Source organism: Seriola lalandi, unplaced genomic scaffold (genome assembly GCF_002814215.2).
Source record: "Seriola lalandi dorsalis isolate HSWRI2012SDOR001 ecotype SW California unplaced genomic scaffold, Sedor1 jcf7180002054494, whole genome shotgun sequence".
NCBI lineage: Eukaryota > Metazoa > Chordata > Actinopteri > Carangiformes > Carangidae > Seriola > Seriola lalandi.
In genome coordinates this window covers 620,999-645,800 of record NW_019525047.1, presented here as the reverse complement: position 1 = coordinate 645,800, position 24,802 = coordinate 620,999, and the positions used below count along the sequence as shown (strand labels likewise).

Below are 24,802 nucleotides of genomic sequence, written 5' to 3'. Positions count from 1 at the left end.
TCTATTTTTTCCAAACTATGCAGTTGTATTCAAAAGTCTAAAAATGCAGGGGAAACCTGCCCAAATAAATATTGATGCCACAGGTCAGAAGCAGAAAAGTCCTTGTAGAGATGCACAACAGATCCTGGTGGGACTGTATGTTAAATATGAGGGATGGGTGGTGGGTGATAAATGCAGTGGGTGTTAATTCCTGTTAGTGTGCTTGCATCAGAAGTTCTGAAGTGGAGTAAAATAACACACAAACATTGCAATTTGATCAGATTCCCTTGAACATTTGGTTTATGACAGTGTTTCCCTTAACAAACATCCATAGTAAAATAGACCATCACAAAGGCTTTCAACTGACAGTACATTAATACAGCCAAATTATACAACTAATCAAAGTAGAATGTAAAATGCAGTGCAGTTTAGGTGATAAAGGCATTAGTAACTGTTTGGTATTTGGATGTTCAGGTTTTTGAAGCACTGCAGCCTGGCTGTCAGGTTCTGATTCTCCAGCTCCAGTATTGCAACCCGTAACTTCAGTTGGTCCTCATATTCCTTCTTTCTCCTCCTGCATGCTCTGGCAGCCTGCCTGTGCAAAGGGACATAAGCTCCTCGTAATACTCCCTGACAATAACCCTGACCTGAAACAAGGTTCATGTTTTTCCTGGTTGTGGTGCCTGGGTAATTCAGAGCCAGAAACACTGACATCATCATGTAAACACATTTAACAGCAAGGACAAGGAGTGTTTTGTGTGAGTGTGTGTTCATGTGAGTGTTTGTGCGTGTGTCTATATAAGCAAAACCAGAGTCCTCAAGACACCCCACAGAAGCAGACGACACAGTTCCACACAGTCGTGGTTCCTCCTCTCTCTTTGAGGAATCATTCGACTTTGTGTCGATAGATGTCCTTTAAGGTTCTAAGCTCCTCAATCAAAGTCTTGTTTTGATTTTCGAGCACAGCCACACGATTTTCAAGGCATTTGACATATTCCTTCTTCTTTCGTCGACACTCCCGGGCGGCTTCCCTGTAGGCAACAACAGTTACCATGAAAAAGAAGCCATAACATCTTGGCTTTTCTCCCAGATACAACAGAGAACTCATTCTATCCATGAAATCAGTTTACATCGAGGGGGAAAGAGAGCTCCCATTACAAAGCATACAAAAGATTTTCTCGTGTGGGCACAGAATGTTTGATGATTATGAACATGTTTGTGACATTAGACGCCTTCGGGATTGGACTTCACATAATGGAGTCAAGCCAAGGAGTAGGATGTCATGAACCAAAAAACAACCAAAAAATAAACAAGCATAATGATTCAGTGGTGACTGATCGTAGTAAAAATCATCATGTGGGAGGACAGGGAACATGCAAACGAGAAAAGTAGGAGTCAGCGTCAGCAGCAACACAAAGTTGTTTACAGCAAACTGAGCTCAAAGTCTTCCACAGACAGCAAGCAGAAATCACACTGAAAGCAGCGGGTAATCAATTTCGCTGACCAGCAAATCAGACCTATCCACATACAACTGACCTACTTTCAATGTCCTAATAATTCATATCAGCGAACTCACCCTTCCCTCCAAACATACCATACGTTACAGAGCAGATAATGGGCAGACAACCTAAGAATTAGCAGCTTAAGACTCTGGATGGTGTGGAATCATGCAGGAAAGTGATGATAGGCTTGTGGATCTTTTTATGACATGCAGCTATTGTCATCCAGTGGCACTTGGTGTTTGCCAGGTGTTAGTGTACTACACAGCAGGCACAGCAGAAAGGACGTTGGAAGGAAGTCTCCAAGGGTATACAGTGAAGGTGTCCAATAGAGCCAGACTGCTGTGTCTAAGGCCAATACCGATATTAACATTTGAGAGTTCCAACAATAAACTGGCCAATAGTCATTTTGTTATACAAACATAGAAAATTTTTGGGTAAGGATCCCTTAAATGTGTTAGTCAGTGCACTCTGTTGGAAAAAGTAATGTAACAGAGCTCTTAAATAAACAAGGTAAAATGTCTTCATTAATGAGCTTAAGGTCCTGGCACAGTAGGTGCATTCCCTACTTCCAGTTGTTACGCTACATTAAGCTAATCAGATGCTGGCTGTCCCTTTCCTCCTCCACTTAGCGTAGACATGAGAACGGTATCAATCATCTCATGTAGCGCGCAGTAAGAAAGCAAATAAGCTCCTTATTTTTGTCATTCTGTACCGAAATTTCACTTTAATTACGAGCCACTATATACACTGATACCAATATATCTAATATAGCCAATATCAGCTGACAATATCTGCTGCTAATATAGGTATGGCTCATTTATCGGTCTAATGTCAAGGCTCATGAGCGTGAATGGTCCTCTCTACCTGTTCTTCATCAAGCGGAGCTCTCTCTTTTGTAAGGCGTCTGCGACAGGTTTCATTGGGGTATGAGCACTGGCTCCTGCCACCCCCTGTGGGAGGCTGGAGCTAGGTTTATGCAGCTGGCTGGCAGTCAAGTCACCTGTGGAACCTGGGGAGACACAAAACAAGCTCATTACAAATCTATTAAGAAGCTTGTGTATAAAATTCTTCCTAAGAAACTACTAAAGTTGCTATTTTCAAACTAATGATTTCCTAAACTAGGTTGCACCAGTCAGACTAAAGCAATATCTTACGTTTTAAAGACTTCAGTAATTTGTTAGAATTTGTTCCTAGGAAACATCTGTTGTGCCCTCCCATTAAGTTATCAATTGTGCATACAGCAAGTCACTATTGTCACAGCAAGCCTTAAAATAAGTTATGTTACAGTTTAATGGGGCAAAGCAATTCATTAAAGATTAAACTTTAATTAAACTTAACTGCCAATGCTTTGCAAATGAATGGACTTGTATGGACTTTAGTCCTATTCAAACGAGAATGAGCAGGAAAATTATCAGATTATGCTAACTTAATGAATGCTATTTTTGGCAATTTAGGCTAATGTTATTAATTCCCTCTTCTTTTATCTCCCCAGGGTACATACAGTTATCTTCCTCCAAACTAAATCAACCACATATTGTGTTGTAAAGGTCCTTAGGATAAGATCTTATCAAATGTGTGGCACTGAAAAAAAAGTACAGAGTTACAGATGGTGAAATCTTTATCTACTTATCCTTTTGTTCACTGTTTGCTCAGTGCCAGTAGAACTCACTGCCCCTCGTATTATAATACACTAATAATTAATTCTGTGATATGTTGGAATCAAAGGGAACTGCATATTATCACAGCATGGCCAGTGGCTGACGTCAATGTACATCGTATTCACTGGTTCACATTTACATGTCGCTGCTGGGGGCCTGTTCCAGGAAAAGCAGTGACGTCAGCTACTGCTGCTATGTGCTGTGAGTGGGCAGAGCACTGAAGCATTTCACAGAGGGGAGAGAGAGAGAGTGAGAGCCAGCAGGTGAAAGAGAGAGAGAGAGGGAGAGAGAGAGATATAGAGAGAGAGAGACAGAGAGAGAAAGACACACAAGCAGGGCCAGTGAAAATGTTTCTTTCTTTATAAGCTTGTTGCAGCTGACTGTGAGAGAAAATGAGGCTAATATTTCGTTGGATCCTTTGCTACTTTTGTAATCAGAGATCAGCTACTCAGAGAAGCCAGCTTATTTTAAGGAACTGTTGGATATTATAATGGTGGTGGTGTAGTCACTGAAAAACATGTATAAATATGTAATGAAGCTCAAAATAACTTTTTTAATTCCAATACTCCTGAATTAACTGAATTTTCCCACACTGATTGCTGACATTAATTACCACTCACTATATTTTAAGACATTCAGAAATTAATATTTCAACTTAACAAGAATGTTTAAAAAAAAAAAGACTTTTAGGCAGCAAAGAAGATGATAGCAAACATACCTGTTTCTGTCTCATCCCCAGTTACAGCCATACTAAATCTACTCCCAGCTTTTCCAAGAGAAAGTGTCCCCTTCAGAGTCTTCTCTCTGACTGAAATGTTACCACAGCGAACAGCAAGGCTATGTGTGCAATTTACAATTAGAGGCATTGACATCAGCATGACATCACTGGCCTCCTGATGTCAACAGTATGGTTTGCTCTCTACTCAACACAGCACTATGAGTCAGGGGCTCTGCTGTTTGTCTTTGGGAAGGAATGTTCTTCAGCTAGACTGAAGGACAACACTGAAGATATGGCTTGCTGAAAATGGACAGGCAGTAGAGCTTTGAATCATTTGGGCTCCAACAAACACAGAAACCTCTTTTATGATTAAAACTTTGTGTGTGTAAGCCAGAAACAACATTTGCTAACATACAGTGCTTTTTAATTGCTAGAAATAAAAATGGTATATCTTGATAGAAGTCACTTTGAAAATGATACTTTAATACCACAGAGTGTCTGTATATTTATTCACCACCACAGCAAAATATTATCTCTCAGCTGATAAACTTCACAGACAAAGCTAAAGGAGTTGGCTCCCTCTGCAGGCATGACAGAGGAACAAAGAGGACTTGAGTTCTGTTAAAGGAATATGAAACAGCGGGGAGGTGGTGGAGGAACTATTCAGATCTTTACTGAAGTGAAAATACTCTGTTACATGTAAAATTCTTGCATTGACAATGTAACTTAAGTAAAAAAAAAAAGGACTTTAAGTATCAAAAGTAAAAGTGCTAAAATAAACCCTGTGAATGTTAAAATCTTCCAAGTTATATCATACCTGCCAAGATGCATTTTTCCCTGGACTCTAGCGTATTTTAGGTAATCTCCCGGCATTCTCCCGGAATATGCATGGCCCTCAACCTTTATTATAAATATTCATCATACATGGATCCATACTTTTTGTATGTCTGACGTTATCCAAGTTGCTAGACTGTGTACGAAACACAAGCTGGACAAAATCCACACACATACATACAATTTCAACCCATCTGTTATTACTACAACCTGGTAACACACAACCCAATTCAAGTGGTGTGCACAGCTGTTCTCTGTGCAGGCAGGCAGGACATTCGAGTGCAGAGTTAATTAATTGTTGTTAAATTAAGTTTAACAAAACCTGTTAATTCTATATTAATTGGCATGTATCTTATCCAAACAGTGGTCCTGCTCACATGTGTCCCTTTCTGTGTGATTTAGTGGCTGTCTCTTTACCCCGAAGGTTGATTTAGTTTCACATCATTATAATAATTTCATCTGATGTTTACAGAGTTGATGCAGGAAACCCTGAACAACTATCCCTATCTTATCTTTTTTCTACCCATACTAACAATTCAGTTGCAGTGGTCTGTGCAGCGTGTTACCTGACACTGTTGACATTCTATTCGTCTGGAGGCCATGCAGCATGTCCTTGTTGTACACAGCGGTGTCCACAGGTGCGCTTGGCAGAGGCTGTACTGTTTGTGTGCTGCTCATGGCCATAGACATCATTTTATGTGTCCCCTCATGCAGAAACTTGATGGGACCCCCTTGAAAAAATCCAACTTTGAAACGTAGAAACATAAGGTTACCAAGAACACAATCATACGTCAGGCTTTTTTTTATGGCAACAACAAAGTTTCTACTCTCTTTTTGTGTATATTTTTGCACAGTATGACATTATTATTGTTATTTATTATTATATAATTACTAAAGCTCTGAGACCATTGCCTTGGTCATGGGCAAAGAACCAAGTATCATTGCCCTGTCTTTTGATGGGGAATTAACTGGAGGACCCAGAGGAACACTACACAAACAGAAAAAGAAGGGGAAAACTCCATGCAGAGGACTGGGGTAAATAATCAAACTCTGGACCCTATTGTTGTGACAGTGATAACTGTTGAGCACCATACAGCAACTGTATAGGTTCTGATACTTTTACAATACACCCAAGCCTGGAAATAAAGTTAAACAAATTTACCTGGCATTGGAGGCATAGAATAACGGTTCGCGTAATTCAGAGTCTCCCCATAGTATTGAAAGGTGCTTGGTGGAGGCTCCGGTGTTTGTGTGCCGGTCATGGCCATAGAAGGCTGGGTCTGTGTCCCCTCAGGCAGGAAGTTGACAGGTCCTCCTGGAAAAAACTCAACTGGGAGGATAAACAAGTGAAAGGGCCAAGCAAATGTTAATAGATTAGGCAATTTAATTACACAACCATAATTTCTCAATGTAACAGTTTATTATTAACTACATCACTATGGCAAACCATGTTAAAAAAGGTGGGTTGAGATTGATCAAAGTGTCTGTCATTTGCAATGATATGATAGTGTATCCGTGTTTGTTAGTGTCAACTTGGGACTATTTTTCTGATACAGGGTTTTTGATGAATTTTGAGACTGTTCCCTCAACACATGAAATTATTTACTAGTACGAAATATCAGACACAAACAATTACCCTTGGCTCTTGGTCGCACATTTCAACATCTAGCAAGCTAAAGACTTACATCCGGAATCTGCCTCAGGAGTTGTGAAGACCACCAATAGAGCCAAAAGGAGAGTGAATATTGGACTGGCATTCAATTGGTGCACATAAATATTACTGTAACAGGATGATAATGTTGCTCTGTGTCTGCTGGATGTGTACAAAAGCAACTGTTTGCTAACACATTAGACATGAAAACTTTATAAGACAAGGAAGTGGTGGTGGCGGCTGTGTATATGTAAACTTGTTTTTGTTAGCAGTAGCAGTGGTGGTTCTATTAAAAAGACTATAAGTTGCAGCAGCCGTAGTAATGGTATCACTATCAGTAGTAGAAGAGGTAGTAGGTGTAGTTGGTGCTATTGCATATGCTTTCAGTCATGCTTACAAGACTGATTGCAGCTGGTTTGCTGGCACACAGGTGCATCAACGTAAGGCACAGGTCCAGGTGGCTGACATCTCTCTTTTATCTTCACATGGTCCATTCTAACAGGCACTGATGGGGCTGCTGATCAGGGTGGTCACTCTGATTTCACCTTAGTGATTAAAGAGAATTAGAGTTAGGGTTTGTTTTAGCTGAGATTTAAGGCAACATACATACAGTAAGACAATTAAAAAGGAGATGCTTCTGAGCTGCCACTATCTGCCATACCATTATTTGCCAGTATCTTAAAGACGTTTGAAGAATAAATTAAACTGGTCACTTGGGTGTAATGATTTAACTAGTTACCTCAGTTTATGGAGCACTTCTCTGTTTTGCCTCACTACTTTCTGAGTCAAAGAAAGAATGGGAGAGGTTAGTTTGCAGTCGGATACTGCTGCTGCCTGACATGAATGCAGTTTGTCAGAGGGACAAAATTCTATCATGAAGTGTCACTTGTATGAAAACAAGTGGACAACAAACACTTGATTTGGATGGCTCCCTCTGCTGGTTAGATCAAACAATGAAGGTTTTTCTATCTTGTTTAGTTGTAGGTTAAGCTAATAATCATAATAATAAATTACATTAGTGGATGATTTCGGTCAAGCTAACTAAAACGGATATTGCTGCTATAGTGTGTTTAACTTTTACATAATGACGAGCTAGCTAGCGTTGTATAACTTGTTAGTAAACAAGTTAGTTGTACTCAGTTTAAATATACTGTAGCCTACCTGTTGAGCTTGAGTGACAATCAGAATAAAAAGAAAAAAAAACAGTTAAACAATTAACTGACTAATACATTGCCATTAATTGTGTCTGTAGTTTGCATTGTTTAAAATCTTGGCTAACCCCGATAAACGTTAGGCAGTAATTCTTTCGACGATTCTGATTGGCTGATTTTTCTTCCATTCTTATTGCTAAGTTATTAGTAAGATTCAACGTTGCAAGCATCCATATATGTTTTTTTTAAGGTTCCTTTGGTTTAAAAAGTGCGTACACAGTTAACACCGTTATTTGCAAACGACTTTTTGAAAAAATGTATATATACCTCTCACAACAGTAAAGTTTGTGTCAATTACTGAAAAGGGATTTCAGTGAAAATTTCATAGGACATAGAAAACAAGCAGCTGCTTTGTGAATAAATATAGATGTATACGAGGTGTATAATTTCAGCAGTGGGGAAAGTGTTTGAATCTTCTTTCTCTACCAGACCAGACACAAAATTCACTAAAATCTTTACAACGTCTGTGGTTGTATTTGTAATACTCAAGACCTAAGCGGTTTCCGTAGTTTTAGACGATACCATGAATATATGGGTGTTCTTATGGCTAAAATATGAGTGCGTTCGGTCTTTTTCTCATCAGTATGTATAAATATCGCATACGTTGTTTCAAATCGAAAATATCTCAAAGACACTTTACGAAGACAAAAAGCAAAAAGCTTCACGCCTAATTTAGTCTTATTCATGACACACCCCCATATGAGACATGGTATAATCCAAGAGGTAGGGAAGACCTGTAAGTGAGACAAACCAAGCCTGTGACAGCGGTGAAACTTGAGTTTTATAACAAGTAAATACTGTACAGAGGTACGTATTATTCAAAAGTCCACACTTGACCTCAGTAACCTGTTTTGTTTAACAGCAGCACCATCTTTTGCCGAGCTGTCAGTGCAAATGTGGGGAAATTTCAAATAAGATGACCATTTGCTAGCGATAGCTGAGCTACCGTTAGCTTCCTGCTAGTTGCTAGCTGATGCCTTGAAACTGATGGGACTTGGGCAGGAAGAAGTAGCATGCTAGCTATAAGCTAGTTAGCCTTTTAGCTAGCCATCCTATTTTGGGGTTGGCATCCCGCAAGCTAGTACCCTTAACTTAGCTCCCTTTATCATGACTGTAAGAGGGCTGTTCACCTAGTAACGTCAACACTTCCCTTTGAAACACGGCTATCGGCATACGTGGAGTGGATAGTTAGAAAAAGTGTGAATGATGATGTTGCAATGTTTTCTCTGACGTGAAATCAACTGGTATGAATGACGAGAAACAACACAGGGCCTAGTTTCTCCTACTTGCAGGTGATTTATGATTCTTCTGACATACATACAGAAGTTGTGATATTATTAAACGTATCAGTCCCGCCTTGTAAATTGCATAGTATTGATGCCTGATGGTTATCCCAATGTTTTCACTGTTGATGACCGTTAAAATTACCTCCATGAACTTGAGCACAATGTTTATCTCATCTGTTGCTACCATAGTAATGTGAGCAGCTGTTTTGAAGCAGGCTACTTATCATTACACTCATTTCTGTCCTGTCCTTTTTCCTGAAAGCCATGCAATATAGTTACTCTTGTTTAATGCTGTTTTCAGATCACTATAGTGTTAAATTTAATTTAAAAGAGGGATAAAACAACAAATTTACAATTAATCTTGTAATTACTATATATTTTGTGTTATGGTCTACATACAAATAATGTGTCACCTTGCCACCTTTCTTTGTTTTTCTACTGCTTTATTCACTCTATATAATGTCATCTTTTCATGGAGTTTACATTATATTTCTTTTAAACTTTCCAAACTGCAGAATGTGAAGGTGGATGTCACAAGATAAAAGATTGAAAAGAAATTGAAACCAAAAGCTGAGAAATTTTTTTAAATTCCCTTTTTTAACTCATGTATTTATGTGTTTCTTCTCTGTCAGGCTGAAAGAGAAACTACAATGTCCTTAAAGCCACGGGTGGTGGATTTTGACGAGACATGGAACAAGCTACTGACGACAATCAAGGCGGTTGTGATGCTTGACTATGTGGAGAGAGCCACGTGGAATGATCGGTTCTCGTATCCTCTGCCAACTTGCTCCATATTAAAATTTAACTTACAACACAATATGATTGCAGATTTTTCAGTTCAGGGCTGTGGACAGGAAGTCCCACAGCTGTTCAGTACTGTAAATTAAGTTGTCTGCTTAATGTATTTGACTTTGAATCTAGAATGGCTAGCCAATATGGCCAGACAGTTGTAATATTAAATATGTTCAATGTTAGTATGTAATTGTTGTTAATTCAGGCAGAGACTAAGTATTAAACAATTAATTTATTTTTAGGTATTCACTAACTTGCTGTATCCAATATTACACATATACTAAAACTTTACATCTATATATATACAAATTGAAATTCTTTTGGACCTTTTTATTTATCCTGAATGTGGACACCAGTGACATTTATGCCTTGTGCGTTGCATACCCAGAGCCTTTGGGTGAAAGATTATACACAGAGACCAAGGTGTTTCTTGAGAATCATGTTCGGCAGTTGTACAAGGTAAGCACTCACAAAAGCTCCCCAGCAGCTGGCAAAGAAAAACGTGTTGAGTGCATTTTCCTTTATTCCTGCATGATGCTGCTTTCTGTAACACCTGTCATGCTTATGTGTATTTTAGAAAGTCCTGGAATCAGAAGAGAAGGTTTTAGTGATGTACCACAGATACTGGGATGAGTACAGCAAAGGAGCTGACTACATGGACTGCTTGTACAGGTAACTTTCCTGCCTTTTATGGGCTTTGATTCCACTTCGTGTGCTGATGTAGTATTTGATATCAGTGAGTCAATAGGATGATTCACCATTTAGTGTGGTCTTTTTTTTCTCCTCCGCCTCTTTATTTTCACAAACAACAAGCTGAAAACAGTGCAAAATAAATTAGAACTTTACATTGCCTGTTTCAGTTTTTAATTATCTTAGTTTATATTCTGAGGTTATGGTGACACTGTTTCCTTAAATTCACAATGGTATGGAAATTGTTGGCTGGTTTGTTTGTCTGTGCAATGTTTTTGAAGAACAAATCAAGGCTACCAGGTGTGGAATGTACATAAATGTCCGCAGTCAACTGGCCATTGGCTGTAGTCAATGTGTTGTGTTCAAGTATAACTTGAATAACTAGCAGATATGAGCTGACATAGGTGGCTGTCTTTGTCAGGTCTAACTAATTCTTTGAAGTTGGCACAGTGTGTTAAAGTCCTTAGATGAAGAGTGTACTAATTCTATCACAATATTCCAGCTGGCAGGTTTTGTAAACTTAAAGTATTACCTTTAAAAGCTAAGTGTCAAGTGCCAACAGACATTTGGTGTGTCCTGATTCATTCTAAATCAATACTCCCTTGGAGAGCTTTCAGGTCTATTTTTATGTTTACTTCTCACCAGACTGTCTGTGCATACATATGCCTTTGTAATTTATTATGGCAGCATGAGTGAGAGAGAAAACAAGGCTCTTGGCTCAAGTAGTGACATAGTAGTGTTCTTTATATACAAAAGGATTGCTTATTATCCTAAAAAAACTCTCTATACATTTATTGATGGGTGTCTTTTCCTCCTGTCAAACACAAATCATCATGCAGTGGAGGTTGCACTGAAGTGCCAACTGAATTGACGCAACACTGTTAAAACTTTCAATCACTACTCTCCAGGTTTTGGAGTTAGTGGTGCTGAACACCAGCCTTGATACATGTAGTAGCTGTAATGTAACACTCGATGCTGATGTATTATACTTGTCAAAGCTTCAGTGTATGAGAGAAATCTGGCTGTGCGTGACCGCCCAGCCGCTGGTAGAGGCAGATGGTGCAGCTGTGAAAACTGCACATCATTATAGGTGGACTTAATCAGCCCACATAGATCAGCGTGATGACCACCATCAAAATGTGGTTGTCCTGCTGCTGACTTAATCCTCACCTCTTTGAAGAAATAATGAAACATATTTTCAGTATAGGGATGTCATTGACTGTTAACCATGTTCACCGGACAACAGGATAACATTGTCTGTCTGCTACTTGGTATTGGGAAGGTTGTGCACCGTGGGTTTGTCAGAATATTTTGCTGGGAACTGCTGCCTACAGAGGGTTAATAAGAGCAGTGAGACACAACTACACCTTGAATGTGTGGGCTGTAAAACCAAAACAATGTGCTGAGGTGCTCCATAGAGCTGCAGACTTGGGTGGTATAACTCTCACTGATGTTAGGAGTTTTAGCTTGATCAACCTTATTTCAAGAAACACAAAGACTTTGATCAACTGTTAATATATAAAAAATATTAATGATTAATTATTGATAATTATACAATTTAGAAGGGCTGCCTTTTTCACTTTTTTGTTACTATTATCAGAATAAGTTTAATCAGTTGGCCCATTATTAGGCTGTAATAGATATGCATTAACTGTGTTTGACCAATTAAAAAAATCAATTTCTGAAATGGAATTTAATTAGGAGTAGCTATATCAGCTGATCTCTTAAATAACATACTTGGTGGTAATGTTAGGTCTAAAATCATGAATGCCAATGCCTGCTGGGTAACCATTCTGTGTCACAGAGCAGAGCTCTGCTATTTGCTAACTGCTATTTAACAACCCTAAAAAAAAAAGAAGAAGAAGAATTTTAAATAAAAAAACATAAAAACTTCTTAACATACCAAGTCTCAAGTGACTGCTTAGTGTATTGTAAAAACAGGTATGATCTTAATGAGTGAAATCTTTACCAAAAAACCTTCATGTCTGTTCTGGCTCAGGCATCCTGCATAGTCTTGTTTTTTAATGACTAACTTGACACCAAATAGCCACTGAGTGAGTGATTGACCATTAGGGTAACCAAAGAATGAGTGTCTCACAAAGCTTCTGTGGGTTAATGAACTCAATTTGCCACTGCAATGTTCTGGTATTAGTGTTTCTAAATGACATTAGTCATTAGATGATATCTACTTCATCTCCTTGAAATGCAATTGATATCTCAACCTCCTCCTCACTTTTTTTTTAGGTATCTCAACACTCAGTTCATCAAGAAGAACAAACTAACAGAAGCAGACCTACAGTACGGCTACGGGGGAGTGGACATGAATGAGCCGCTCATGGAGATTGGAGAGGTACTGACTGACTCACTCACAGTGGTATAAACATTTCTTGTGCACATTCACACATTCACTAGGAGTATTAGATACAAGTAAAGAGAGCGTATGCACAGAGCGATCAAGAGATTAGTGAGATTCAGCTTCTGCCATCCAGCGCCCAAATCAAGATTTCACTTTACACCTCCTGTCTTTTCATTTTTTGTTGCAGTTGGCGCTAGATATGTGGAGGAAGCTAATGATCGAGCCCCTTCAGGCTGTCCTGATCCGGATGTTGCTGAATGAAATCAAAAAGTATGTTTCTCATGCTAGAAGTTATTTTGCAAGATCCACTTTTACTTATCTTGAATTAATATTTCTGTCCTTCTGCATTTCAGTCCTGGTATTTTAATGAATTTGGACTTGATTTGCTTATATGATTTACATGAATTTTTATTTTATTACCATTATTACAATGCCTGATTTCCAGTCCTGTGCACTATTAATGTCTAGCCATGTAGTCTAATTGGGCTGCAGTGTTTAACCTACAGTTGAGCCAGTGACCTACCAGGCTAACAAATATAGTGTACCTCAGTTCTGTAAAATAATCATGTCTAAAAGCAGCTTTCTCAACATCCTACAGTGATCGTTGTGGCGAGAACCCCAACCAGAAGGTAATCCATGGGGTCATCAACTCCTTTGTTCATGTTGAACAGTACAAGAAGAAGTTTCCACTAAAGGTGAGACAGCAATGATCTTATTCCCAGACTATTTATCCCTTCTTTTTTTTTTCATCTTACATCTTAATTTGAACAGCCATTAGGTCAAAATCCAAAGTCACAAATACTGATTATTTTGTATTATTCACAAGATTTACAGTATAGTAAACATTCATAAACGTAGGTCTATGTATATTCATGTGTACTAAATCCTATGTGTACCACGTCCTCTTCCTGTGTTGCAGTTTTATCAGGAAATCTTCGAAGGACCATTTCTGACAAAAACGGGAGAGTATTACAAACAGGAAGCCTCCAATCTACTGCAAGAATCCAACTGCTCACAGTATATGGAGAAGGTAGGATAGATGGAGAGATAATCCAAGTATGTGAATGTGCTGTATGTACAGTAGATATGATCAGAATGCCACGTGAGCCGTGTTTTTTTTTGTTTTTTTTTTAAAGCCTTTTTTGTTATTTTTGTGTCGCTTTTGTCAATATGGCTCAGCTGGTTCGCTTGTGGTTGGAGTTTATTACTAACACTGCATCTAGCTACAGATGATTGTGTTGTGTTTGTCTGTTTATGCACCAGCATCCATCAGAGTGTACATTCACCCAGGGCTTGTGTGTGTGAACTGTCAGGTCATGTCAGTGTGGTGACATAAGAGTTTTAATCTGAGTATTAGCTCTACTATTAACCCACTAAGGCTGAGATCACAGACCCCTGGGCAACTTCAGCTGCCCTGACCTACTCTCTCTCTCATTCATTCAAACCAGCAATAATCAGATTTCTCTGAGATTTATTCCTCCAGCCTGTAAACAGGATCATCATTAAAGCTTTACCAGGCATTATGGGAGTGTGCCTTGCTTTCCTGTTTGATCTGTCACTGTTTAGCCAAGTTAATATGAAGATTGATGTTTAATATGACTGTGAAAGTGCAGTGAAATAGACTCTATGGTACAGTGCAGTCTCCTCCTGTCCGGACAGGCTCAGACACAATTGTTGATCTGACCCAGTTTTAGGGCTAAACGATATCGTATCATCATATCACGATTATTTCGGCAGATATTGCAATTGCGATATGAATCATGATGATTATGTGATTTTTGCTGGTGTTTGTACCAAAGAAGCATGTTCCTCTACATCTAGAGAATATGATTTGTTGGCTGGGGGCATCTCTGTAGCACCACTGCACTTCATTTATGTTGTGACATATTTTACCTTTATCCATCTTTATCCACCTGGCCATATTGCGGTTTCGATTATATTTCCATTAATTGTGCAGCTCTACCCAGTTTACAGCTGTAGGGAGGCAGCTTTTTACCCTTATCTTGTTATCCTCACTTTCTGTATGCTTAAAACTATATGGAGACCAAAAAACAACATCAACAGTTTAGCTATAAACAAGAAGGCAACTGTGTTCCTGTTGTGCAAATTGGTTATGAACGGGGGGGGGGATTGATATTTGCTACCATTTCCTCAGAATTCATGGTTTTGAGTTTAATCTGAACCAATTCAGACATGAGTTTACATCAGTCTTTGGACACATAAAATCTAAGTAAGGTTTTATGAAAAAATCAAGGGCGATGGGTTACGATGTATGAGGGTAAAGTCACATATGGGAAACCTGCTAGAGCAACACTTTCTATTTATTTCTGTTTTTTTGTTTTTTTTTGAGATTGAAAAACAAGGGCCACCATGTTGCCAGGAGGATGAAAAGAGAAAAATCCAGAGGATAGAAAACATGACATATAAGGGCATTACTTCTTTCACAGCAACAAACTCCTGAACTAAACTGTTTTCATGGAAATGAAAACTATAGTGTTGGTGTCCGTATGTAAAAAAAATTAGCTGCCAGAAGGAGGAGATTAAGTAAACTGCATCCCCTTTGAGAGATGTAACCATTCTAGATAACGGATCTGAAGTTCTTAGAATAAAAACGTACCACATGTCATTTGTTTCAGTGAAGCCTTAAGCCAATTAAGGCAGAGTTTTGTCGTCACAGAGGTGATTCCCAGTCGGTGCAGCCGGAGGACAGAAACTGCAGCACCTGACTCAGAAAACTGCAGCAAAGTTTTAATGTCATGTGATTTCTAACCAGCATGGATCATGTTAAGTCAGTGCTGCGCAGTGCCTCGTTTAGTCAAATGAGCCTAATAATTCAACATTTTTCCAAAATTCATATTAAATGATAAAATAATGAAAGTAATGAAAATCAATCCACCGCGTTTCCTCCGTCTGCTAAAAAATCTATCAATAGGGGATATAACAGTATGTCATGGTTCATTATGTTGTGATGCTGAAATGTAACAGGTAGCCATTGTGGAGGTGAAAATTTGACTGCGATGCATGGTTGGCATTCTGTTGAATTTGATTTTGGGATCTTGTGTGAAACCAAAACTGACGTTTTTGCCCATCTCTTTTCACCTCTCATCCGCCAGGTTTTGGCACGATTGAAAGATGAAGAAGTGCGATGTCGGAAGTACCTGCACCCCAGCTCCTACGCCAAAGTCATCCACGAATGCCAGCAGAGGATGGTGGCAGATCATCTGCAGTTCCTGCATGGGGAGTGCCAGAACATTATTCGGCAGGAGAAGAGAGACGGTCAGCTTTCTACTGTCCTTTGTGTCCTTATGCATATATGTATTTTGCTTTTTGGAAATTATTATACAGAACATGCATTGTTCTGTAGAACTGAGATCAAAATATGTGTCTTTTGTTCTGTCCAGACATGGCCAACATGTACACCCTGCTGCGGGCCGTATCCAACGGGCTGCCTCACATGATCCAGGAGCTGCAGGTTCATATCAACAATGAGGGCATCCGAGGCACCAGTAACCTCTCTCAGGAAAACGTTAGTATCACAGCATTTCGTGTCTGCATGCATGTCTGTACTTGCACATACTGTGCATTGTCGAACTTCAAGTGCATTTCCACAATCTGTTGTTCACATCTCCTGTATTTATTTTGCTTTTACCACAGGTAGTTGCTTCACTAAAACTTGAAAGTAACTTGATTTGTGGTTTAATTTGATACTATAAAACTAAGCTAGTTAAACTGTGACATTTTAATTTTGTTCGCTGTTTATTCAAGGATAATTATAATATTATTATGTCACTTTTTCATAGAGGTTGTAGTGCTCTGCCTGTTGCTGCCCTCTGTTAAAAAAATACAAGCGTTGGCTATGTTAACTATTGTAAATGTGATTTTAACCACTTTATCTCTCTCCTCTGACCCCTCTAGATGCCAACCCTGTTTGTGGAGTCAGTGCTGGAGGTTCACAGTAAATTTGTTCAGCTCATTAACACAGTTCTAAATGGAGATCAGCACTTCATGAGTGCACTCGATAAGGTATTCAAGCCCAGACTCTAATGGCTGGTGCCTCATTGAACAACATACTGATAATGGTCACTAAATGTTAAAGCGAGGTTGTTGACAAGTTCCCTTTCCCCACTAAATTGCCTGTAATTGCAAAACTACATGTATAAATGTGTTGAAAGTGTAATTACATACAGGTGTTAATGTGTTTTTTTGGGGGGGTTTTCACAGTTAAAATTGTTTGAATGTGTTTATTGGTTTTCTTTCCTTCTCAGGCTTTGACGACTGTGGTGAACTTCAGGGAGCCCAAGTCCATCTGTAAAGCCCCTGAACTTGTGAGTGCACACAAACACATACACACACACACTACACATACACCATTGTACACTTTGCCTTGACCAGGTCATGTCCCTCCTGGTGTCTCTGTCCAGCTGGCGAAATACTGTGATAATCTGCTGAAGAAATCTGCAAAGGGAATGACAGAGAATGAGGTGGAGGACAAACTGACCAGCTTCATCACAGTGTTCAAGTACATAGACGACAAGGACATCTTTCAAAAGGTGATGTGATGGCTTCTTATGATGAACATAACAGAAACACCAATGTTTCGATTTTTTTTTCTTGAGACATTCTGATGTACAAACCTTTACTAGGCTTGTTTTGAGCTTATAATACTTTATGAAGTATTAGCCTCATAGTGTGTCCATTTTTAATATCCCCAAAAGTCCCAAAATACTCACCTTATTTTTTTTTTTATTTCCACAGTTTTATGCCAGAATGCTAGCAAAGCGGTTAATACATGGTTTATCATTGTCAATGGACTCAGAAGAAGCCATGATCAACAAACTAAAGGTAAATCCAAAGCTGTACAGTATAAACTAAGACCACTGTTATGTCTGGTATCCCCTTCACTCAGTGTCTGAATCTTAAGTTAGAGGTGGATCCAGTCCACAATGCAGGTGTGATTCTTACAATCTCCTGTGATCTTCTATCTGACCATGAGGGACATGTTCATAAATATCCTATGTCTCTCTCTCTTCCTCTGTCCTTTCCTTTATTCTTCCCCACATTCTTGGTCCTCATCCCCAATCCTGCAGCAAGCGTGTGGCTACGAGTTCACGAGCAAACTCCACAGAATGTACACAGACATGAGCGTAAGTGCTGACCTCAACAACAAGTTCAACAATTTCATCAAGACGCAGGAGACGGTGGTGGACCTTGGCATCAGCTTCCAGATCTATGTATTACAGGTAAGAGGACATACCTCACTTACACTAACAGGCACAGGATTGAAGGAAAGTTTTTCATGTTTGAGAACATATGTCTTGAATATTAGGAGCATTATTGTTTACTAACATATCAGTGTATTTAGCTTGGCTTCATCAGACAGGTTTGATTCTACCAATCACAGCCTGCCTTTTCAGTATGAATGTTAATTGTTGTTTTGTATGCAATGTTTTTGCAGGCTGGAGCTTGGCCTCTTACGCACGTCCCCTCCTCCACATTCGCCATCCCTCAAGAACTAGAGAAGAGCGTGCAGATGGTGAGTCTGCTCCTGTGGAGCGCAGCTGAATTGTCAGTTATAAAGGTTCATACGGATTAAAACAAATTCTGGTTTTCCTCCTTTTACAGTTTGAGTTGTTCTATAATCAGCACTTCAGTGGGAGGAAGTTGACCTGGCTTCACTATCTCTGCACAGGTAACACAAACAAACACATCAGATGAATTATGCAAGATTTGAGTGTAAAAACGCATGTGTTTGAACCAGTATCTTAAAGTTTGGTTGCAACTGTAAAGTACCAGATTTGATGCATCAGAATAGCCATTATCAATGAAAATACCAGAATCACACTTACGCAGGTTTAATGTAGTTTAATGTAGTTTAAAATAGTCCAGTCCAAATATCGTGATATATGATATTGTCATATATGTGTGTGTATATATATATATATATATCATTTTTTTTAATAAATATTATTTATTTATTATATTTCAGTTGTTTGTTATTTTAATAATACATAATTATATTGTTGTATTTTATGTTTCAGGCATAAGAATTTCTGCCACTAAACAGCAGTAAAAAGTTTTAATTGTCGCTTGCCAAGCTACAATGTAGAGTAAGCAAAGCAGTGTAATAAGGGTCGGACTTCGTGGCAGGGCAGACTGTGTAAAACTGCAAAAAAAAAAAAAAAACAATATTATGAAAAATATTGCCAATGATGGGAAATATCAAAATATTCGATATTATCAAATATCAACCCAAGCCTAGTTTGATCTTGGAGGAAACAAAACTATAAGATCATCTACAATATTCAAAGAAAACAGGGTAAATAGAAAATTACAGTAGAAGGGTCAGTTTTATGTATCACTCTTCATCTTTATCCCATCATCACCAACAGGGGAAGTGAAAATGAACTACCTGTCCAAGCCGTATGTTGCCATGGTGACCACCTACCAGATGGCTGTACTGCTGGCCTTCAACAACAGCCAAACGGTGACCTACAAGGAGCTGCAGGACGGCACCCAGATGAACGAGAAGGAGCTACAGAAGACCATCAAGTCCCTGCTGGACGTCAAGATGCTCAACCACGACTCACAAAAGGTCTGGGCCTTCATCCCACAACTGAGTTTGACAAGAAGCTCCTTTAGCATGGTGTTTTGTCATTGGTAATTGGTAATTGGAAGTTTATGTTTATTTGTACAGGATGATTTGTCAAGTCTGTTAATGTTCCAGAAAACTTTCGCCCCTCCTCACCCACAGTCCACAGACAACTACCATAACTTTATTTCAGACATGAAATAAAGCAGTGATGATTATATGAACACAAAATCTCTTCCCCTCTGCTCACAGGAGGAAATTGAAGCAGAGTCCACATTTTCACTAAATATGAGTTTCACCAGTAAAAGGACAAAGTTCAAGATTACAACCTCAATGCAGAAAGACACACCACAGGTCAGACAAATGGTTATCCATCATTCTCAGTCCATTCTCAAAGTTTTACCCTTTTGTTTTACAGCTATGTTGACTTTTTAAAACTTTCCATGTATCTGTTTGATATTCAGGAAATGGAGCAGACGAGGAGCGCCGTAGACGAGGACCGCAAAATGTATTTACAAGCTGCTATAGTGAGAATCATGAAGGCCCGCAAGGTGCTCCGACACAACGCTCTCATCCAGGAGGTGTGTGGAACTCATCTTATTTTAAGACCTTTGGTGGATCCATGTATTTTCTTTATATTTTCTTTTGAGCGGCTGGTGAAGACAAGCAGGGAAATAACTTGTGCACACAGTACATTTCACTCAAAGTCATGTCAAAGGGATTCACTGGGAATTTGGTAATGAGGAGGGATAAAGTTTTGTAATGGAGGGTTGCTGGAAGCCTGGACAGTAAAACAGGTTGTACCCTCGGTATACCAAAGGTTCAGTTTTAATAGCGGTATAAAGTAACATGCTATCAGAAGGGATAGGTCAGACAGTAAACTGATCATGTGCATGAATGAGTCCATATAAAGGAAGTCATGTAGTGTGTATGGGACTGGTAAATTCTCTGGTAGTGAGGTAAGACCGTTACGACAGAGGGTTGTGTTAGGAATAATATCTCCACTCCTGGGGTTATGTTGGAGCATGGAGTATCACCTCCTTGTCAGCTGACAGCTACAACACACACACACACACACACACACACACACACACACACACAAACACACACACTGTATATGCAGATTCCTAACTGTAATAGAAACATATTTACAGCATGCTTAACACATAGTTTGAATACCATGTCCCTTCTGCACTACTATCTTATACTTTTTGTGGACTAGTCTTAATGTACCTTTTAAAACTTGCAGAATTCTCAGGGAAATTCTTACCATACATTATGGCAGGGTGTATAAAATGTATGTAGTTTATATTGTGTTAGTAGTATTAAGGCTGCAACTAACAATTAATTTCATTATAGTTTCATTTTAGTCTAAAAATGCAACAAAAAAAAACCTCATAAATTTTCAGAACCCAAAGAGATGCTTGTTTTGTCACACATTAACAGTCATTGGCAGATGTTAGCATGGTGATAATAGCAGTGCTGAGCCTAAATACAGCCTCACATAGCTGCTAGCATGGCTGTAGATGCTTCGTAACTTACTTAATTGAATCCATTATCGCTGTTGTTGTAGATTAATTTTCTGTCAATTGATCAACTTTATTTTGAAGAGCAAGAATACATCAACCACTGTCACCAATTAATAGCCTTAGAAAGCCAAAATTGTTGTTTACCACATTACTTACATAACCCAGTAATTGCTCCGTGTTTTTTTAAACTAAAAAAATAATTGTTACATATCAAAATTATAAAAAAAAAAAGGATTCTGCATATATAATTTCAACAGTATGTGTGGCAGCATTCTTGTATCCCTGTTTGCAGCTTTAGAGTAACTGTTCTGCGTTGTTTCTCAATCATCCCTGTGTGCAGGTCATCAATCAGTCCAAAGCCAGGTTCAACCCCAGTATCAGCATGATCAAGAAGTGCATCGAGGTGCTCATCGACAAGCAGTACATTGAGCGAAGCCAGACCTCGGCGGACGAGTACAGCTACGTCGCATAGACAGAGGAGCCGAGCCATGGGCTGCCTACACACAAACACTCGCCTGTGTGACTGACCCGCAGATACAGGTTTAAAAACATGAATTAAACAACAAAACAGGCTCATTTATTCATTTAGGTTTTGGACTGTCGCTGTCTGCTGTGATCCCGTACGGTGACTAAAAGCAGGACTGGTGCCTCCATCTTTGAGAACAAGAATGGTCATCAAGTCACATCAGACAGCCAGCTGACATCCACCACCCATAAGACCCTCCTCCCAACCCCACCCACCTTCTGATTTTAAGCTGTTTACAACATCACCAGTGCCACGCACCTGTGCGTCAAACGAGAAAAAGAAAATGCCTATGGCCGTTTGAGAGGAAAGAGCTGATAAACATACTAGTCGACCGAATATAAAGGAAAAAAAGAAAACCGGGGAAAGAGTTAGTTGTGACATCAATGACACATTGGTGGCTTCACATTAAAAAACATGCTTTCTTTTCTCACGTTTGCAGTTGTTGTGTGTTTATTTTTCTTTCTTTGTTAAATGTTCTGAAATTAGGAGAAAAAAAATATTGTAATAAAACTGGTATACTGACTATTGTATCTACTTTCAAATGTAAAGAAAAATGAGGTGTGACAAACATGATCCTGCTGCTTGTCAAATAAATAAATAAAAACCACTGAAGGGTTTTATGTAAAGATTTGTCAAATGGATCCATATTTGTGTCATTTCAGATGTTGTTTTTTAATGAATGTATATATAAATTTAATTACATGCAGCTCTGGAAAGGACCAGAAAACATACTCCTGTCAAATAAATACTGAAATCATGGAACTGTTTGAACTACAAACATCCATGACTTTGTAATGCAGCAGTTATAAAACTATTAAGGCTCATAATTTCCAATTGGTCACTCTTAACTTCAAGTACCCTCTTTTTAACGTTAACTAGCAGGATTTAAACATTGAATAAATTGTTTTTAACACTGTAAGGAAGTTGTATGCAGATATAAGAACATTCTAAGTGTTTATTAATGGGCATTATTTGGCATCAATTATAACTTTACCTATGAAGACTCTGACTTATCATTTGATATTTTATGTTTTTACAACTGTGTTTTCTGCATTGTCTGGCATCACGTTTATACAGCAGCCTACACATATGAGTGTCCGCGGGTTATAGTTGTTTCAAATACATTAATAAACACATCTACCTAGGCAGCTATGCTATAGAAGGGTTTTGGAAACATTTACTGTTTATATACTTCTGTTTATAAATGCTAAATAATGGGACTAAGAAAAGTGTGTTTATTGTTAATCCAACGTCATATATGAATACCTTTAAAACTGTAGCCAGCGTGCTGTAAACAAGGGTATTAATCATTGACTCAAACATAAATATAGTGACGTAAATAGCAAAATGACAGTGAGTTAGTCTAATTACAGCGTTCAGGACCGTCATGAATGTCAAGGGGAAAAAAATAGCGTCATGTGCACATGCGCGTTCGGTACGCAGTAGCACAGCACGCGCGAGGTGTTCCAGCTGTTGTGTCGACAGCTGTCCGTGGTGCTGACGCGTCTCAGCATGAGTGAGAAATCTCATTTGTCAGGACGCTCGATGATACAGGATGGGGAGAACATATAGGACGGGTCAGATCTGGCTCCACCGGAGTCCTGTGGGAGGGACGAGGGACGGAAGCTTTGAGAAATTTGTACATGTATCATATTTTAGCCATGTTCATTTAATGTGAAAATGTATTTAACTTAACAATAAAACACAGCCACATAGGCGCCCTGCACTTCAAGAAGTTTGTAATTATCTTGATTAGCTTTCCTTATCCTTATAGGACCTCGTGGCGCAACGGTAGCGCGTCTGACTCCAGATCAGAAGGTTGCGTGTTCAAATCACGTCGGGGTCATATCTTTTCAAATGTAAAATCGGGAACATCACAAACATTGGACCACTACATACTGTATTTATGCATTTAACAATCATCCATGGCATCGTGCATAATGAATCTAGCGTCACTGTAAACGTACGTGTACGTGGAAGCAATCAAGTAAACCTTCTCCCCTTGGGATTTTTATAATAATCTATCAGTGAGCTGTTAATTTAACTTTACGGTCTAGTAATAATTCAGAGGAGGCTTACATATAACATGAAGTGGCAATGAGACAGTTTAATAAAACACTATAGGTAAGTCATTCATCATGTAGATGGACAAAGGTAATCATTCTGTCTCATCAACTGCTTTATTCAGACTAATCTGAAGACAATGAAGAGACATGGTTCATTGGATGAGTGAAAATCACTGACCCTGACGTGATTTGAACACGCAACCTTCTGATCTGGAGTCAGACGCGCTACCATTGCGCCACAAGGTCATGCATGGAGTGAGAAAAGGTCACCTGCGAAAGTTACAGTTGTGAGTACAGCATATCACAGTACTCTCCTTCTAAACTGATATGGTATAATGTTTATGTGAACAATAATGAATCCAAAATCCAAATCATAAAATGTCACAGCATTCAGGTTGTGTGTTGTTTGGTATGTTTACCCACCAGAAGGCCCTAGGTCAAAAATTAGCTGAATATTAGTTATTATAACTATTGAGACTGTCATCACCATTTCCCTGATCTACTTCACTGCAGATTAATGTCAGTAGTTAGATGTTACTGATTTACATCTCCAGTCTGTAAACTTCCCTTTGTGACCTCTCAATATGCTGCCGAGCTGAAACTTTAAACTGTGTAGGAGCAGGGTGCTACAGTATGACACAATCCACTTCTGCTTTCCACTCTATACACCCTGCTGTAGACTTGTTTCTCCTTCCAGAGCTTATTGAGATGCATTCACTGGAGAGCAGAATTAACTTTACAGCCTGAGCAGCACAAGTTCCATACCTGACCTTGAGACACCCTTTCAGAAAGCTTTCCAAACCGGGCAAGGACTGCAGTGAATCAGTTTCTTCTTCTTCTTCTTCTTCTTCTTCTTCTTCTTCTTCTTCTTCTTTTTCTTCTTTGTAGCCCTTTTGTTCAAACATTTCCACCTTCATCTTGCAGGAAGCTTGTGTCTAACTGTTCATCATCGAACTCCATAGAATGTACGAGTCAATGAGCAGTGACCAAAGCAATTAGCCCAACAATCTAATGAAGACAAAGGGTTTATGTTTATTAATACACAGCACAGCGATATGCAGTTATACACACATCTGAAATGACACAGTGATGTGTAGGCCTGCTGATGTGATTCCCAGACTTCACATGGATCTATCTGAACCACATTTAGTTTTCATTCTAAATAAATGTGTGATATTTTACCGTTCAGGGGATCAGGAACAGCAATTGGCAGCATTTCCTAATCCATGAAATCAGAGTGCTAAGGCTGTTCTAACACCATTCTCAGTGCTCACAACACACACTGGGCCCAATCCCCACAAATACGCCAATTAAAGGCTCTGGGCTTAATCCAAACAAAGAAGCTTCCTGGAGAGGAGGCGAGACAAGGTGCAGTTCCTCCTTTCAGCCTGCAGGTGGAGCCTCTCAGTTTTCAG

At 39.0% G+C, this 24,802-nt stretch overlaps 2 protein-coding genes and 2 non-coding genes across 4 annotated transcripts; 2 read left to right on the top strand and 2 right to left on the bottom strand.

The window, feature by feature from the left end:
• Positions 1–541: 541 nt before the first annotated feature.
• Positions 542–5,207, bottom strand: LOC111659833 (cAMP-responsive element modulator-like). The gene is made up of 3 exons (XM_023412903.2): positions 3,858–5,207; positions 2,346–2,490; positions 542–1,010 (listed from the first exon to the last, which is right to left on the bottom strand). Exons 1-3 carry the CDS (start codon positions 4,015–4,017, stop codon positions 866–868), a joined length of 450 nt encoding a protein of 149 aa, XP_023268671.2. The 5' UTR covers positions 4,018–5,207; the 3' UTR covers positions 542–865.
• A 3,037-nt stretch (positions 5,208–8,244) lies between these two features.
• cul2 (cullin 2) lies at positions 8,245–21,947 on the top strand. The gene is made up of 21 exons (XM_023412934.2): positions 8,245–8,360; positions 9,472–9,608; positions 9,988–10,090; positions 10,209–10,303; positions 12,566–12,671; positions 12,865–12,947; positions 13,276–13,372; positions 13,597–13,707; positions 15,791–15,953; positions 16,079–16,203; positions 16,593–16,700; positions 16,943–17,002; positions 17,099–17,227; positions 17,433–17,519; positions 17,765–17,917; positions 18,133–18,210; positions 18,300–18,366; positions 19,067–19,269; positions 19,519–19,620; positions 19,731–19,847; positions 21,136–21,947. Exons 2-21 carry the CDS (start codon positions 9,490–9,492, stop codon positions 21,265–21,267), a joined length of 2,238 nt encoding a protein of 745 aa, XP_023268702.1. The 5' UTR covers positions 8,245–8,360; positions 9,472–9,489; the 3' UTR covers positions 21,268–21,947.
• Positions 21,948–23,095: 1,148 nt separating this feature from the next.
• Positions 23,096–23,167, top strand: trnaw-cca (transfer RNA tryptophan (anticodon CCA)). Its single transcript has one exon. It is a non-coding gene; the product is annotated as a tRNA-Trp (tRNA).
• A 394-nt stretch (positions 23,168–23,561) lies between these two features.
• Positions 23,562–23,633, bottom strand: trnaw-cca (transfer RNA tryptophan (anticodon CCA)). Its single transcript has one exon. It is a non-coding gene; the product is annotated as a tRNA-Trp (tRNA).
• Positions 23,634–24,802: the final 1,169 nt, after the last annotated feature.

Excerpts from the sequence above, each read along its gene's own strand:
- LOC111659833 (XM_023412903.2), bottom strand. The coding sequence starts at position 4,017 with ATGCTGATGTCAATGCCTCTAATTGTAAATTGCACACATAGCCTTGCT. Across the intron at positions 2,491-3,857 it reads TGGGGATGAGACAGAAACAG|GTTCCACAGGTGACTTGACT; the intron begins GTATGTTTGCTA and ends GTGTCTCCCCAG. Across the intron at positions 1,011-2,345 it reads CTCCGCTTGATGAAGAACAG|GGAAGCCGCCCGGGAGTGTC; the intron begins GTAGAGAGGACC and ends TGTTGCCTACAG.
- cul2 (XM_023412934.2), top strand. The coding sequence starts at position 9,490 with ATGTCCTTAAAGCCACGGGTGGTGGATTTTGACGAGACATGGAACAAG. Across the intron at positions 12,672-12,864 it reads CGCTCATGGAGATTGGAGAG|TTGGCGCTAGATATGTGGAG; the intron begins GTACTGACTGAC and ends TTTTTGTTGCAG. Across the intron at positions 17,003-17,098 it reads TCTGTAAAGCCCCTGAACTT|CTGGCGAAATACTGTGATAA; the intron begins GTGAGTGCACAC and ends GTCTCTGTCCAG.